This window comes from Barbatula barbatula (genome assembly GCF_947034865.1).
Source record: "Barbatula barbatula genome assembly, chromosome: 1".
In the NCBI taxonomy this organism is placed as follows: domain Eukaryota; kingdom Metazoa; phylum Chordata; class Actinopteri; order Cypriniformes; family Nemacheilidae; genus Barbatula; species Barbatula barbatula.
In genome coordinates this window covers 4,053,780-4,068,654 of record NC_136766.1, presented here as the reverse complement: position 1 = coordinate 4,068,654, position 14,875 = coordinate 4,053,780, and the positions used below count along the sequence as shown (strand labels likewise).

The 14,875-nt window shown below is 38.2% G+C and overlaps 1 protein-coding gene across 5 annotated transcripts in view; it reads left to right on the top strand.

The window, feature by feature from the left end:
* The window catches only part of myo9aa (myosin IXAa), an 88,706-nt gene that overhangs the window by 49,460 nt on the left and 24,371 nt on the right, over positions 1 to 14,875 (top strand). For 2 of the 5 annotated variants that reach the window (XM_079459350.1, XM_079459349.1), the window contains 9 exons: positions 783 to 880; positions 1,284 to 1,410; positions 2,704 to 2,793; positions 5,687 to 5,803; positions 7,092 to 7,226; positions 10,064 to 10,185; positions 11,378 to 11,519; positions 13,123 to 13,318; positions 13,876 to 13,989. In XM_079459350.1, coding sequence (XP_079315476.1) covers positions 783 to 880; positions 1,284 to 1,410; positions 2,704 to 2,793; positions 5,687 to 5,803; positions 7,092 to 7,226; positions 10,064 to 10,185; positions 11,378 to 11,519; positions 13,123 to 13,318; positions 13,876 to 13,989 — 1,141 coding nt within the window. Of the gene's footprint in view, positions 1 to 779; positions 881 to 1,283; positions 1,411 to 2,703; positions 2,794 to 5,686; positions 5,804 to 7,091; positions 7,227 to 10,063; positions 10,186 to 11,377; positions 11,520 to 13,122; positions 13,319 to 13,875; positions 13,990 to 14,875 lie in introns of all 5 variants that reach the window. The other 3 variants (XM_079459352.1, XM_079459348.1, XM_079459351.1) reach the window with 2 other exon arrangements.

The window sequence follows — 14,875 nt, the reverse complement described above, 5'->3', positions numbered from 1 at the left end:
AACAAAAGTAAATATATAGAAATAAAGGAAAAATCCAAGTAGTGTTTTTGTTATGACCATAAAATCGACATTTTAGTTTACAGTTACATTACAGTTTCCAATATCAATCTAATGCAATCGATCTACTGATCTCAACATGTCATGTGTAATTTTTCATCGTGATTTATTATTCGTTTGAACCAGAAATCGTTTAGCGAAGAAATTCTCGTTTGGACAACTTTCCGTGATAAATTGACCTCATCTGATCCAAATCTATTTTCTTCCTCATTTCTCCTTTTCGTTTTCATTTGATGACATAAATCAAGTCATAAATTGCTAGTTTTCTTGCCTCTGCCGGTGTGCCAGATTTCCAAAGAGTGTTTATAAGCGTAAGCGATCTGAATTTTTCCACCGCATGGGCAGAACATGCACATTTTCAACCAGACCAGTGCGGGAGCTTCTGCTTGTTTGACCAAAACTTCACAATGACACGCCGCTCAACCAAACCCTGATGGTTTTTAATCTGTTTCTTTGCCAGTTCATAAAAGCCAAAGACCAGCTCAGCTGTCCGCATTTGTATGTGAAATCTTTTAAGCTTTTGCAACACAATGTGATTTTAGCAAATGATGCATTCACATGCTCGGATGTTCTGGTCATGTTTGAACATGCAGCTTTACCGGATCATAATAGCATGATGTTTCAACGGATATTAAGAGTGATTAAATAGAGACGCATGTCAGGATGTGGTGTGAAATGTTGTTTAATTGTCTGAGGTTTTGTGAATGTCTTGTTGATACCAGCAGGATTGCTTCACGGTTGAAGGGGAGGATCTCAAGCATGACTTTGAGCGCTTGCAGCTGGCCATGGAGATGGTGGGCTTCCTCCCCACTACGAGAAAACAGTGAGTCCCACCAAAACGCCGCTCCCTTGGTTCTCGTGTGCTGCAACATTTTTTGCGTTCTTTTATAATTTGCCATGCGCGCAATAAACCACGATGTCACGATCCAAGCACATTTAGGTGAATTGCAAAAATGTGATGGCAAATTTGACAAGCTTATAAAAGGAACAGTCGTAACAGCATCCACACATTTATATTTTCAACTTAAAATTTTAATGTGAAAAGAAAATGACTGTTGCTCAACCGGTTGCAAGTTCGATTTTCATTGCGTACATGTACAGAAATAATGCTCTGTAAGTCACTCCAGAGCATCTGGCAACCGCGTAAGTGTGATTTCAAGTAAGATAGGTTATTTGTCATCTACCTCAATGCATTTCTAACTTCTAACATTTCTTTTCTCATGCAGGATTTTTTCTCTGTTGTCGGCAATCCTTCATTTAGGAAATATCAAATACAAGAAAAAGATTTACAGGGACGACTCCATTGATATCTGCAATCCTGAAGTTCTGCCAGTTGTGTCTGAGCTGCTTGAGGTAAAGATCAGTAAAAACGTGCTTAAAAGAATCAGACAGGACAGAATGACTCCCTACTCAAACTCTCTGGTTAAACTCACGTCACGTCATGAAGCAGATGTGAACGTGATGAACTTTGACAGAGCCGGCTGACTCAATCTATCGTGGTCATTATTTATATGAATATTACATATCAAACAAACATGATCGTTACACTGTTTCTCGAATGGTTCTTATACACAGAAAGAGTCAGAAAATGGTTTTGTAAAGCGCTGAGGAATAATTGCAATTTCAGTCGAGGTGTTAATGTTTATCACTCAACGTTCATCAGAAACATTTTCAACTAAGAAAGTTGTACATAAATATATAACTATATAAACTAAATATGGAGCACATTCACAAAAAAAATGCGCAGTGCACACAACACAACAGAAGAAATGTGTTTTTGAAAAAACCTTTCTCAGTGAATTGGTCTTTAGTTCGCAAGGAACAAAGTGTTTTTTAATGATGTTCTTTGTGTTGTAGACCAAATAGGAAATGGGATGTAAAGTTCAAATAAATTCATAAATTCAAGGCCACATTAGCTTAATAGCATGATCAAAGCAAGTCTGGTCTTTATCTACACACACACAGACGCACATTCATGAATCGCTCTGTAGAAATGAATGCATTTCCTGACATTGTAATACTATGGACTTGAGGTCTTTGATGAGCCAGGAAACATAAACATCAATTTCTTAATAGTCAATAGAGTGTTGTATTAAAATAAAACCTCTCTGCTTTGTGCTCATACCGGATGCTTTATTCTCATAGTTCCCGGCAGGTTTTATTTGTGAACATGAATGAACATTTGTGAACATGGTGCTTTGTTGTGAACATGAATTGTAAACATATACGCCACCATTTAATAAAGCATAATCCCATGGCTAATTTTAACCAATTATTTGGTGAAATGTGTATTATTAGCACTATTATTAACAGTTTTGTATCTGTTTTCTTAGTTTTAGAATGTGGTGATAGACGTATGTGATATGCATCACGTCTCTGTCTCTGCCATTTTCTGACATAAAAACCTGCCAAATATTAACATGAATAGTTCACCACAAAATTACAACTCTTTTAAAATAAATGTCGATGGATACTTACTGGGTTCCATGATCCATATGTTTAATGTCAAGAAAACTGAGATTTGGAATACAATAGCAATGAATTCAGACAGTCCAAGTCCGAAGTAACTTTATAAAAGAGCGAGTTTTAAACACGGTTGTTCATTTGTTCTTTATGAATGAAGATCTTCTGTCTACACCCTGATAGGTCAAAGAAGAGACGCTCTTTGAGGCCCTGACCACACGCAAGACGGTCACAGTGGGCGAGAGGCTGATCGTCCCGTACAAACTGGCTGAGGTGAGCAATTTTTTTTGCATTTAGACCCGTGGCAAACTCGAGAAAGACAAACGTTGAGTGCCAAGGTACATGACGCAAACCGATCCAAACCTAAATGCTCTGTGTGTGCAGCTGCTCTTTAGATCATGTTGACATGCTGTTAAAGCCCACAACTTCTCCTCTGGGTCATAATCCTCTGAAGCTTTTCAGGAAACCATCTCTTTTCCCAAACATAAAAGCCTTTTTGCGGGTTTGAATTAAGCCCTTTCTAAAGAGACAATTGCAATCTTATTTGTAGTCGTTTCCATTAAAAGTGGCATAAGTGCATTGGAGTCTGTCTCACAGAGATCCTCGTGCTCAATCTTCATAATGAAATCCAGAAGAGTCTTTCCGACATCAGGACTCCTGTCATCTTAAAATAATGAACCAATGAGCTGTTTTATTGTTCACGCTCACCTTTGGAGCAACTTAATAAATTCCTTAGACTTCATTTGCACATAAATAAAGACGTTAAAGCTGAAGTGTGCCATTTTAATGGTAGAATAATTTGACCTTCCAGCTCAAAGTGCAGAGACGAGTTTAGTGGCGCGAGGTGGGAACATCCCAGTTTATAGTCCCTGTGAACCGGAAGTTGTGTTTTAACTTCCTTAATATTTTAAAGCATTTCCGGGTGAAATGGAATTTCTAATATGAAAAATAGTGTGGCTTTCTTTCTTTCTCTGCGATTTGATTGGATGTATAAAAAAGCTGTTGCATTTTGAAAGCAAACTGGTAGAAGGCTGATAGTTGAAGGGGAGGTGTTAACGGATGCTCCGCCCAAGCCGTTTAACATACGTCATTTAAGGTGGATAGTCACTACAGGACGGAAGTGCATTTTCTTTTTAACTAAAGATAATGAGGGCACAGAAATGTTTAAAAAGAAAATGACCCACATTGATAAACTATTTACAATAAATGCTTCAATATTTCATGAAAAAATAGATATTGTCATTTTTTATTTCACAGGGTCTTTAACGCATAAACCGTATCATCTTGTTTTCATTTGTATCGTGTTAGTTAGCTAGAATTGTTTTAGTTGTTATTATTACGTATTAAAGAACGTCTGCAGTTTGATTGATAATACTTGGAATGCACAATAAAAAAAACATGATTTTAGAAAATATTTAAAAATGTTTATCCATTTTTGCACATGACCTCTTCAAATATAAAAATATGTGTGTAGAGCATATTTGTATAGTTTTTACTCCACTTTCAAAAACACATTCTTTCCAAAAGTAAAGGTCTAAAAAATGTTTAAGTACTTTCTTAAGATGTGAAGTGAAATTAAGTTTGAAATGTTTTCTTTATTTTAATGCATTACATATTTTATGCCTTTAAGGTAAAAATTTAAATGTATTTATGAAATGTAGTGGAATAAAAATATGAAACTGTATACTGTAGAGCAGGGGTCTCCAACGCGGTGCCCGTGGGCATCTGGTAGCCTGCATGAACTCTGTAAGGTGCCCGCTAAACACAGGGCTCACCAATAATGCTCAAGACAGTTGACAAAGCTGTGACTATACCGATCAGCCAAGTGCTACATCGTCATGAAAGTTTATTATTAGCAATTATTATAAGCTTTAATATATTCAAGTGCAAAAATATCTGAAAGAAAACTGAATTTGGTTCTGTGAGTTTAAAAATAAGGCATCGCATGTTTAAAGTTTAAAAGGACGTTATCAACAAGTAGCCCTCTGGAGGATTTTAGATATTTCGGTAGCCCTCGCTTACAAAAAGGTTGGAGACCCCTGCTGTAGAGTATAGCAATACTAGGTATTAGTAAAGTAACATTTTCCACAAAAGAAATACTTGGTACGGATGCTGGGAAATGTACTTGAGAGTAAAAATACGAATCGGATCATAATAAAAGAATCGTCCGAGAATCTGTGTTTAATCTCACCTGTTCTCTCTGTTCTTATGCAAAAACAGATTCGTCAAATTAATAACAAGGTCCAATTTCATCTGCTCAAGTGTCATTGAATAGGCTTTTCTTTCCCAGGGAGTAGATTTGTTCATCTATCGATTTCAGACAAGCAGAAATCAGGCTTCTGTGATTCTGTACGACTCTCTCCTTGGCACAAAGAGTGAAAAGCGATGATGGTAATAGGAAGACAGTAGCAGATGTTTGAGAGAGAGAGACAGTAACCGAGGGCAGATAACCTAAATGAGCTGAACGCTGCTTTAAAAACAAACACAAGCCTTCCAGGGACATTCCATGCGATATGAACCCAGAACGCCAACAATATACACATATGGTGAGCCGTTAAACATCGGTGATTGCTCGTGTATTACTGAGAGATTGTTAAACGCTGCTTAATAAAAACCAGCTTAGACTTCTCATTCAGCTCACCTGACAGTCCTGTGAGTCAACACTTCTAATCGGTCCGACTGGCCCGTAAACTAATATTATTCTTTCTGGTTCAGTTGAAGCCTTTGCAGAAGTCTCATGTGCAATACAGAGCGGACTAGACAACGGTCAAAAGTGCCCACAGAATTGCACCCGTCACTCAATGTCCTCAACGGGATCGTTCACCCAAAAACAAACATTCTTTCATCGTTCGCTTAACATGATATCTTTGAAAATCTGTTCATCACTCTTTCTTCCGTGGAACACAAAAGAAGATAGTTTGAGCAATCGTGTCCATACTTTGGAAGTCAATGGGGTACAGTGTTGTTCTTCCAAAATCTTCCTTCGCGTTCTGCAGAAGAAAGGACTCATTACTGGAATATCCAAACCTGTTAACCACATCCATTACTTTATTTGACCTGTCATGTCTGTTTTGGTTAAAACAGCTCTCCGGTCATAAGCGTTAAATGAAAAGCAGCTGTACTGTGGATTTCTCCGTGCTGATTTTGGTTTTCCCCTCTCTCGCAGGCTGTGACGGTACGGGACTCAATGGCCAAGTCTCTCTACAGTGCCCTGTTCGACTGGATTGTGTTCCGGATCAATCACGCCCTGCTCAACAAAAAAGACTTGGAAGAGTTTGCCAAGGTAAAAGCGTTTTGGAGAATTGTTGAATGGCAGCGGTGGAAGCGGTTTAGTCACATGACACCAACATGAGCACGAGTCCTTTCTGCCGCTTCTTTCTGGTTTGATCTGTAAATTATGGACGGAGAGACTATATTATGAGATGTATTCCGGCACAGTCAGTGAGGTCCTGATCTTATGTAAGACGCACAATGATTTCTGCTGTTCTGCATTGTTTCTTATGGTGTTCATAGTTTTCAGTGTCATGAGCAATCTGGATTATCATAGACTTTTGATGATGGTTTCCAGGCTTGGGAAAGACATGACAATTATATTTTAAAACCAAAATTTGGAATTCATGCAGTAAAAAGAATAGTTTCTAGTAAACATTGGATTTAAAACATACAAATTTGCTTGTTGTAAAGTATCTTAAATAAAATGGGAAATCATTCCAAATTTTCATTCAATCAGCATTTCTGGATGTATTGTGGTCATTCTAGGCCAGTGTCTGTTGACCTTTTTCTCCAGTTTTCATTTTCTGGGAATAAATGCAAAGTTTTTATATGTTTATACGTTTAAATGTTTTTATTTGAAGTTTGGGAGAAATGATGTTAGTAATTCACAGAATGAAACTAAAATGATCATTTTACCTAAACACCTATTATTAGTTAATACAGAAAAACTATTTTTTCCCACTGCTGTATAGAAGTGACAACATAAATAAACATTACTGCACATACCTGCGTTTGTGGACTGTTTTAAACTTCCGGTACACATTGACTAACAAAAGTCAGATGATAAAATCAGATTATTTCTGATAACAAGTAAAAGAAACGGAGAAGAACCGTTACTTGGCTACATTTACATTTACATTTAGTCATTTAGCAGATGCTTTAATCCAAAGCGATTTACAAAGAATTCAGGGAGCAATGAACTAAACTTGCCTTTCCAATATTCTGAATTTATACTGCGATACCAAGCTCAACCGCTAGATGTCAATGTACCACACGATTTCTTTTAATGTGACTACAGGACACTTTCAATCTGATAAAATTGATAAAATGAACATACAACAAAATTCAACAAATCGTTTATTTAATATAATTATTGTTATGCAATAAAAGAATAATACACAACTAATATTGGCATAAATTAAATAAAATCTAAATAGTTATGTTATTAGACACTAGCCAAACACAGACCGGAAGTCAACTGAAACTTGTCTATATATAATAACTTTAAGATTCCTTTAAAAAGCTCATTTGATTCATCAAACATTATATCTTAAGTTTTTATCGCCCCTTCTTTTCAGATCTTGTCCATTGGGGTTCTCGACATCTTTGGCTTCGAAGACTACGAGAACAACAGCTTCGAACAATTCTGCATTAACTTTGCCAACGAGAGACTTCAGCACTATTTCAACCAGCACATTTTTAAACTGGAGCAGGTAATGACCCCGAGATAACCGTCTTTCCCTCACACAGCTCAACATTATTACCCAACAACAGATTTATTACCAGCTATAATGACTCGAGCATCAAGAAAAAATATATATGTGCCCACACGGCTTGACTAAACGTTTTGGCAAATGATTTGTAATCCTGTAAACTGTGCGCTTTCAACTCCCTTCAAGTGCATGTACGAAATCGTCATTAAATCCAAATTCTGTATTGTAGCGAATGAGATTATTGTAAAACATAGGGACACATGTGTTTTATAACATGTCTTTCAAGGCTTTCAACATGACTATTACTCATTATTATGATAAGGAACCCTAAGAACTCTGTATGTACATTACAATAAATGTACTCGTAGTCTATTTCACCAAAAAAATATGAAATAGCCGGAGCAATGCTGCGGTATGTCATGAATCATGACACAAGCAGGGTTATAATGTCCTGTATGCCGGCTGTGTGATCGTGTGTGGTATGTCACAGTTTCACACAAGATAAACTATGTAATGACACAATTAAAAGGATCGCTTTGCCTTAGCGTCAGACAAAGGAGCTGGTTAGAAACGTGTCTGTGTAATACCGTCTATTTTCTCAATGAGGCAGTTCTTTTAAGATGACTAAGGAGGCAACCGTTCACTTTAATGACGGCCTGTCAGAGCCTTGCCTTTGTGACGCACCCCAAAGTATATGTTTGAATGGAGAGTTCTGTGGTTTTGGTTTCTAGTGGCTCGGATTTGAGGAAAACCCGCTTGACATATTTGCTTATTCACATAGGTGACAGAGAACATTATGGGAAGTGTTGATTTACGTCCAAGAGCAAATATTAGTCAGCATTCGTGGCGCGAATACTTCTTTATTGACAGATACTTATTAAACACTGTAAATCACGGTCAGATTTGCTTTCGTCTCCTTTCACGGGATTATAGTTTGTGAACATTCCTAATACACTTACTGTGTGTAGGTTTGTATTAGGCGTGTGTCCACAAAAGCTTGATAGGAGATTTTGAAACGATGCATATCAACGTCTGAAGAGCATTATGGCAGAACAGTTTTGCTTGTTTGTTCCTTGATAAACGTTCAGGAATTCTGCTCCGTCCGCCAAGTTGCACGCTTTCAATTGCTCGAGAGCTGGAAACACATTTGGATTCAAATGTCAGCAGCGAGTTCACATCCTGAGAGAACAGCCAAGTATGCTGCGTGGTACGTTTAATATAGACCATACCCAGGTTATCCGCGCAGGACCCTAGAACGTGCGTGTTGTGTGTATAGGCATTGGTTAATCTGTACCAGGGGTTGTATTGGTTGTGATGGTTAAGATGAAACGATATTTGTTCAGTAAGTGGAGAAAAGTCGTCCTGGCGTAGTATTCATACTATAGTGTACACTGCTTTAGGCAATCCACACTTAAAGATGCTTCATGCCCCGTTTTTTTGTATCACCCATTTGTCATTCAAAACCTGAATTTGTCTCTTTTCAGTTTCTGCGGTTTTGTGTTCATTCAGTGGAAGTCAATGGGGACCAATGTTGTTTGGTCTCCAACGTTCTTGAAAATATCTTCTTTTGTGTTCTGCTAAAGAAAGTCATGCAGGTTTGCAATGACGCGCGGGTGAATAAATGATGATATTTTTCATTTTTGAATCCCTCTAGTCTCAAACAAAAATAGCTGGAAGCCAAGACAAAAATACAGAGTTAGAGAATCCTTTTTTCCCTTGTGGACGGGCTCTTTCCACACCCTCAAAACCTACAGTATCTTATCGCATTCCTGTCCGTCAAATGCTCCGTCAGAGTTTCTGTAGTCTCCAGGCGCCGTCAGGCTTTGGCCGGGTGATGGGGGAAACAGGACGTCCTGTCTTTTCCTCAGCTACGCCTGGCATAGCGTACTTACCATTTGATGTCCATAAATACAGCCACGCCGGAGCCAATCACAACACTACACCACATCCCATCAGTCTCCTGTTTACGGCAGACGCTCTTTCTTCTTTCAGTGTCATTTATGGAGATCTTGTACATGGATTTGATTTCATTTGGAGGGTATTTGAGTTCATTAGCCAAATAGAGGCGGGGTGCACAGCGGTTGCTGAAGTCTGTGTGCATTTCTTTCTGCGCTGTGAAGTTGGCATTCTTTTGACAATAACTATTGCTCAATCTGAAGGACTCTGGGGTCGCACAGATCTATGAGCTCTTATAAATATTTAACTTTTGCATAGAATTTGTCTCGCACTGTTTGTGCCTTGGTCACTTATTCATAGAGATTTTTTGGTGTGGGTACTTAATACCCTAGCAACCACAAAGTAAACCTTAGAAACCATATAGCAATGCACTAAAAAGCATTTTGATGTTTATGATGATCCACCACACTATTAAGATTCAATATAGCTAATATACAAAATGTAAAAATATTTGTATTATTAATGATTCATTTTATGTGATATCTTGAGTAAAATGATAAATTATCTGCTTTTTATCATTTTTTGGGAAATTCCTCTGATTTGATGAATACCTGCTGGGATTATATGGGATTATATTCATTTTATTTTCCCAATGATCCAAGGAAGCAGTTATAGGGAAAAATGCTCCAAAATGTTAAGAATGTCTTTCGTATTATTAGACCCAAAAGCCACGGCACAGCAAAGGGACGTTTTCTCCGGATCAACGAGAAATCATGTTGTTGTCCAAAATGAATTCATAAAGAATTATTCATATTATTACAACAGGTTGTGTGCGTTCATTTGACTGCGAACATTATGTTATCATGAATAACTTTCATCAACTTTCAATCTTTGTCGTTTGGTGATCATCATTATTGAATATGTTTATGTATGTCCTGTAGGAGGAGTACCGGTCAGAAGGCATCACTTGGCATAACATTGATTACATTGATAACACGGGTTGCATTAATCTCATCAGTAAGAAGCCCACAGCACTGCTCCACCTACTGGATGAAGAATGCAAGTATGTCAACATTCCTGTATGACACACATCCTCAGGGGAGAGACATTTACTGTACATTTACTTTACATGTATACATGTAGGCAAAACTTTTATCCAAAGTGACTTACAGGTGATGGAGCGTTTAACATTTCACTTTTTTATATACTGTAGACAGACCTATGTTTAGGAAAAGGAATAGGAAAGAAACTAAAAATCAGAACTGCATGAAAGAAAGGGTTTGTTGTGAGACTTTTAACAGGGCAGATGAAACTTCTGAATCACAATCATAGGTTCTCAAGTCATCAGTAAATGAAAGTATCAAATGTTTATAAAAAAGGGAAACATTGCAATTAAATAATATACAAAGATATTAAGAAGACAAAATAATTTTGCAGTTGACATTATATAATTCATTTCTAATACTAAATGGATATATTGTGTTCAGGTCTGAAAGAGGAGGGATGCTGATCACAGATTTAGAAAACCGTAACCTTAGATTGACTTAAAACTTAATACAATAATCAAATCATTTCCCTTTGCTTAAAATAGCTGGAAATCTGACTCCAGATCAGTCTTTCCTGTGGCTGTGTTGAGTTTCTGCTGAAATTTTGGCAGCAAAAATCCTTTATCTGGAAGCCAGAGGAGCTTGTTCATCTGCGCCTTATTCACAGAAACTCAATCACACGACGTAGACGAGCAAACTTCCTTGTCCGTCTGTATTAAGAGAAACGAGATGAAACCTTATGAACCAATGAACAAAGGCATTATTTTTTGTGGATCGACAAATGAATGGTACACCACAAAACTAGTAATGTGCACTAACAAAGTAAATAAATACAGTCGATTTAGATTTCGTGGGGACTTTAAACAGGGAATAACGTATATGTTTATATGAAATCGCTGTTTGTCATGCATGTTTCAAAATGTCATGTTACACCATCATTATCTTAAGCAAAGGGAGAGCAATGGTCATATATTTCAACGTTTTACAAATCAGTCAAAATCAATGTATTTTTCTACATAGTATACAGTAAAACAAGGTGATTCTTTCGCCAATAAAAAGTGAATCATCTTTAATATGAAGCTATTATTTTCATTAAATTGCTCAATTGTCAAATCTTTGTACGGTCTCGGTTTCATCTGCAAAAACGATTGGTGTGTTAAAAATGTGTTTGTCTCTCCGTCTATGATCACTGTTCCTCTTTTGCGTTAGTTTTCCACAGGCCACCAATCAAACCCTGCTGGACAAGTTCAAGCGGCAACATGAAGGAAACCGCTACATAGAGTTTCCTGCGGTCATGGAGCCGGCCTTCATCATCAAACACTACGCAGGGAAAGTTAAATATGGAGTGAAGGTCAGAGCTTTGCACATCTCTTATTTCAGTTTTATACTATTTTATTTCGGTAGTACGAACATGGCATCTTGTTCGTAAACTATTCTCAGACAAACATCCCCTTGATGACTATGCTTTTGCCTGTGACTATGATGATTTTTGAAGACCGGAAAGACTGAGACCAGTTAATATCCACTGGAACTGCAGTAGATGCCCAAAGCAACCTTTTAAAAACATTACTTGTATGTGTTATGAAATGATCAAATGTTAGGAAAACTATTGGTTTTCCAACTGACGCACCGAAGAAAATGCATATAACTTTAAATAAGAATGTCGAACAGTATATCTTTGCTTTTAGCCACAGATGAGACATAGATGGTTGTTTTTGACCTTGCATTGAACGTTAACAGGGCATGTTTTCTGTGTCATGTGACTGTATATTTATGTAATGAGTAACTCGCAGCTTGGCACCGTAAATATGACAGGAGTGAGTAATCGCGTGTGACCGGACACAATGGGCGGACTAGCCTGGAGCTGTTTATGTTCTGTAGGGTCTGACTGTAATACAATGAAGGCTTGAAGACCCTTTTCACTTCATTCCTGAAACAGCGGTGTAGCTGTCTGTCTGAAGTGTGTCATTTCATTTTAAACATCAGTTGCACATACAGTATGCGCGCACACAAAGGCGTGTGTGTTGAGTTATTGCTCAGCAGGTCAATAAAAACGCAGGTGCACCCCCACCCATCCATCCCTTGAACAAGTGCACCTTCTGTTCTTACACTTGTTGGAACGGTCTTGTGCACGCATGTTTCTAAAAGGCAACATTTATACTTTGGAGATGGTAGCTGGAATGTTCTTACGTTTACTTTTTTTAAAGTATATAACTGGATCTTTTCTTTTTTTGCAAAATTATTGCATTACATTTTCACTCGCTAAAACCATTTGTGCTCGGATCATAACCAATATTTCATATGACTCCATATATATACGAAATTATTTTCAGTTATACCGAATTCACTATTTCTAGGAATGTGTTTAGGTAAAATGATCATTTTTGTTTCCTTCTGTGAGCTGCAAACAATATTATTCCCAAATTTTCCAACAAAATAATTGTGTAACAGTTCAATAAAAGGAAGGAAGGAAGGAGACGGGAACCGGCGAACATAAAACAACTTTTAATTAATAAATAAAAACGTAAATAGACACACAACTAAAATCCAGGCCTGGTCCTCTCTCACTGACGGTCCGGTCGCTCGTCCTCTTATGCTCCCGATCTCCTCCGTGATACGAGACCGGTGCGTGACTAATTACGAGCGTCAGCTGTACCTCGAATCCCGGCTCTCGTCCCGCCTACCTCACTACAATAATGTTTCTATATGCACTTATCTGCAGAAAAGGAAAAATGGAGAAACGGGTCATAATAACAGAAAAGATGCTACAAGCTGGTTAAATAAAGATTTGGAACGGTCTCCACGGCCGTATATTAAACAAACACAAAAAGTTCACGATCACAAGAAAATGATGAAGGATTATTACGTTTATGTTCAGACAGGAACGTTGAGGAGGTGTTGTTGGATGAGACGGTACAGTTAGTTGACTGTCTGAACAACCTGCTCTGTTTCAGGACTTCAGAGAGAAGAATACAGACCACATGCGGCCGGACATCGTCGCTCTGCTCAAAAGTAGTAAAAATGCCTTCATCTGCGGCCTGATCGGCATCGACCCGGCGGCCACCTTCCGCTGGGCGGTGCTCAGGGCTTATTTCAGAGGCGCGGTGGCCTTCAGGGATGCTGGGAAGAGACATGTGGAGAAACGAAGCGGTGAGTCGATTTAAACCTACTGTATAAGCCTTAAGTTGATGTCTCTTGCTAAATTGTAAAGACGTACTAATTTAAAGACAACTTTGTTCGAGGTGTAGACGCAATTTTCACTTAGTCGGGAAGTTAGTGAGGGGAATAATAAATGGCTTCTTCCACTTTAAAAATAGCCAATAGCATTTAGTGTAAACCCCGTAGCATGGAATCTGATGTGTAGCTGAATTGCTGAATGATGTCATTCAAATCATTGATCCGTTTTGGCGGGTAAGAGAGACTTAATTTTGAATGCTTATTTTCCAAATGTGAATTTTGATAGCGTTTTGTCTGCTGTATACAAGCGTTTATCTTGACATTTATATTCAAACCACGAAAGTGATGTTTGGCGAATCACACCGTTGTAGCCCAGCTCCTCTTGCTCAAAGCCTTCTGGGACACTTGCTGATAATCAAACGTCTTGCTGTACGAGATTACTCTTGTAGACTGCACATCTTATTTCTCTCTGTTTAATCTGTCATTTCTCTCTCTCTGTCTCGTGTGTGGTTTGTTTTTGGCTTCTTAAGGGCATGATGCTGCCGCTCCGGTTGTGAAAAGTGTGGATAGCTTTAGTTTTCTGCATCACCCTGTGCATCAGAGAAGCTTAGAGATCCTGCAGAGGTGCAAAGAGGAGAAATACAGTAAGGCTGCTTTTCCATCTCATCTCCTCACGTCATGCACCCGGAGCCAAGACATGAGGTTCCGGCCGGCACAGCGCATTCAATTTACACACACACACACACACACACACACACACACACACACATTTATACCGAATCATCGATTGGATTCAGATTGGAAGCTGGCAGTTCTTACCCTCATGTCTTCGCCCATCCATCTTGCACCTGTCTTGCTTCCCTGCATGATGTCAGAGGGTGTTTGTCTCTCACTAACAGCCCTGTCTGGGGGTTCAGCCCAGCATGCATGCTTCTCCTACAGCCCTCCGCTCTCCCCTCAGTGGAGTCTTCATTCTGAGCACTCACACCCTTGCATGACACCTCCGGCCGAGGGTGCAAACTCATTTCTCTTTGCTTTTGAGGACAGCGGGCTCACAATCGATCTTCTTCATGAAGGTAGCCTAGATGATAGACCGTATACAACACACAAAACCCACTACAAATCAAGAAGATTTTGTTTATCCTCATAAAAACTATTAATTATTTAGACAATACTATAGTATAATACTATAATAGAAATATTATCAAGGTAATAAAGGACATCATGGTGGTTATATTTAGGTCTGAATAATACAGCGGCAGAAAGAACCGTTCCAAATTTTCATTGAATCAACATTTCTTGATGTATTGTGGCTATTTCAGTCCAGTGTCTAAAATAGTTTGGGATTTTTCCTAAATACATGTAGAAATATTACTAATGTTTTGCTTAAAAGTGAATATGAACTTGTCGTCTTGGCATTTGAGGTCTGAAAAATACAGAGCATCTTTTCTGCTATTTTCAGCTGCTTCTCCAGTTTTCCTTTTTTGCAAATAGCAACAATATTTTTGTCAAAATGTCCTAAGAAATATT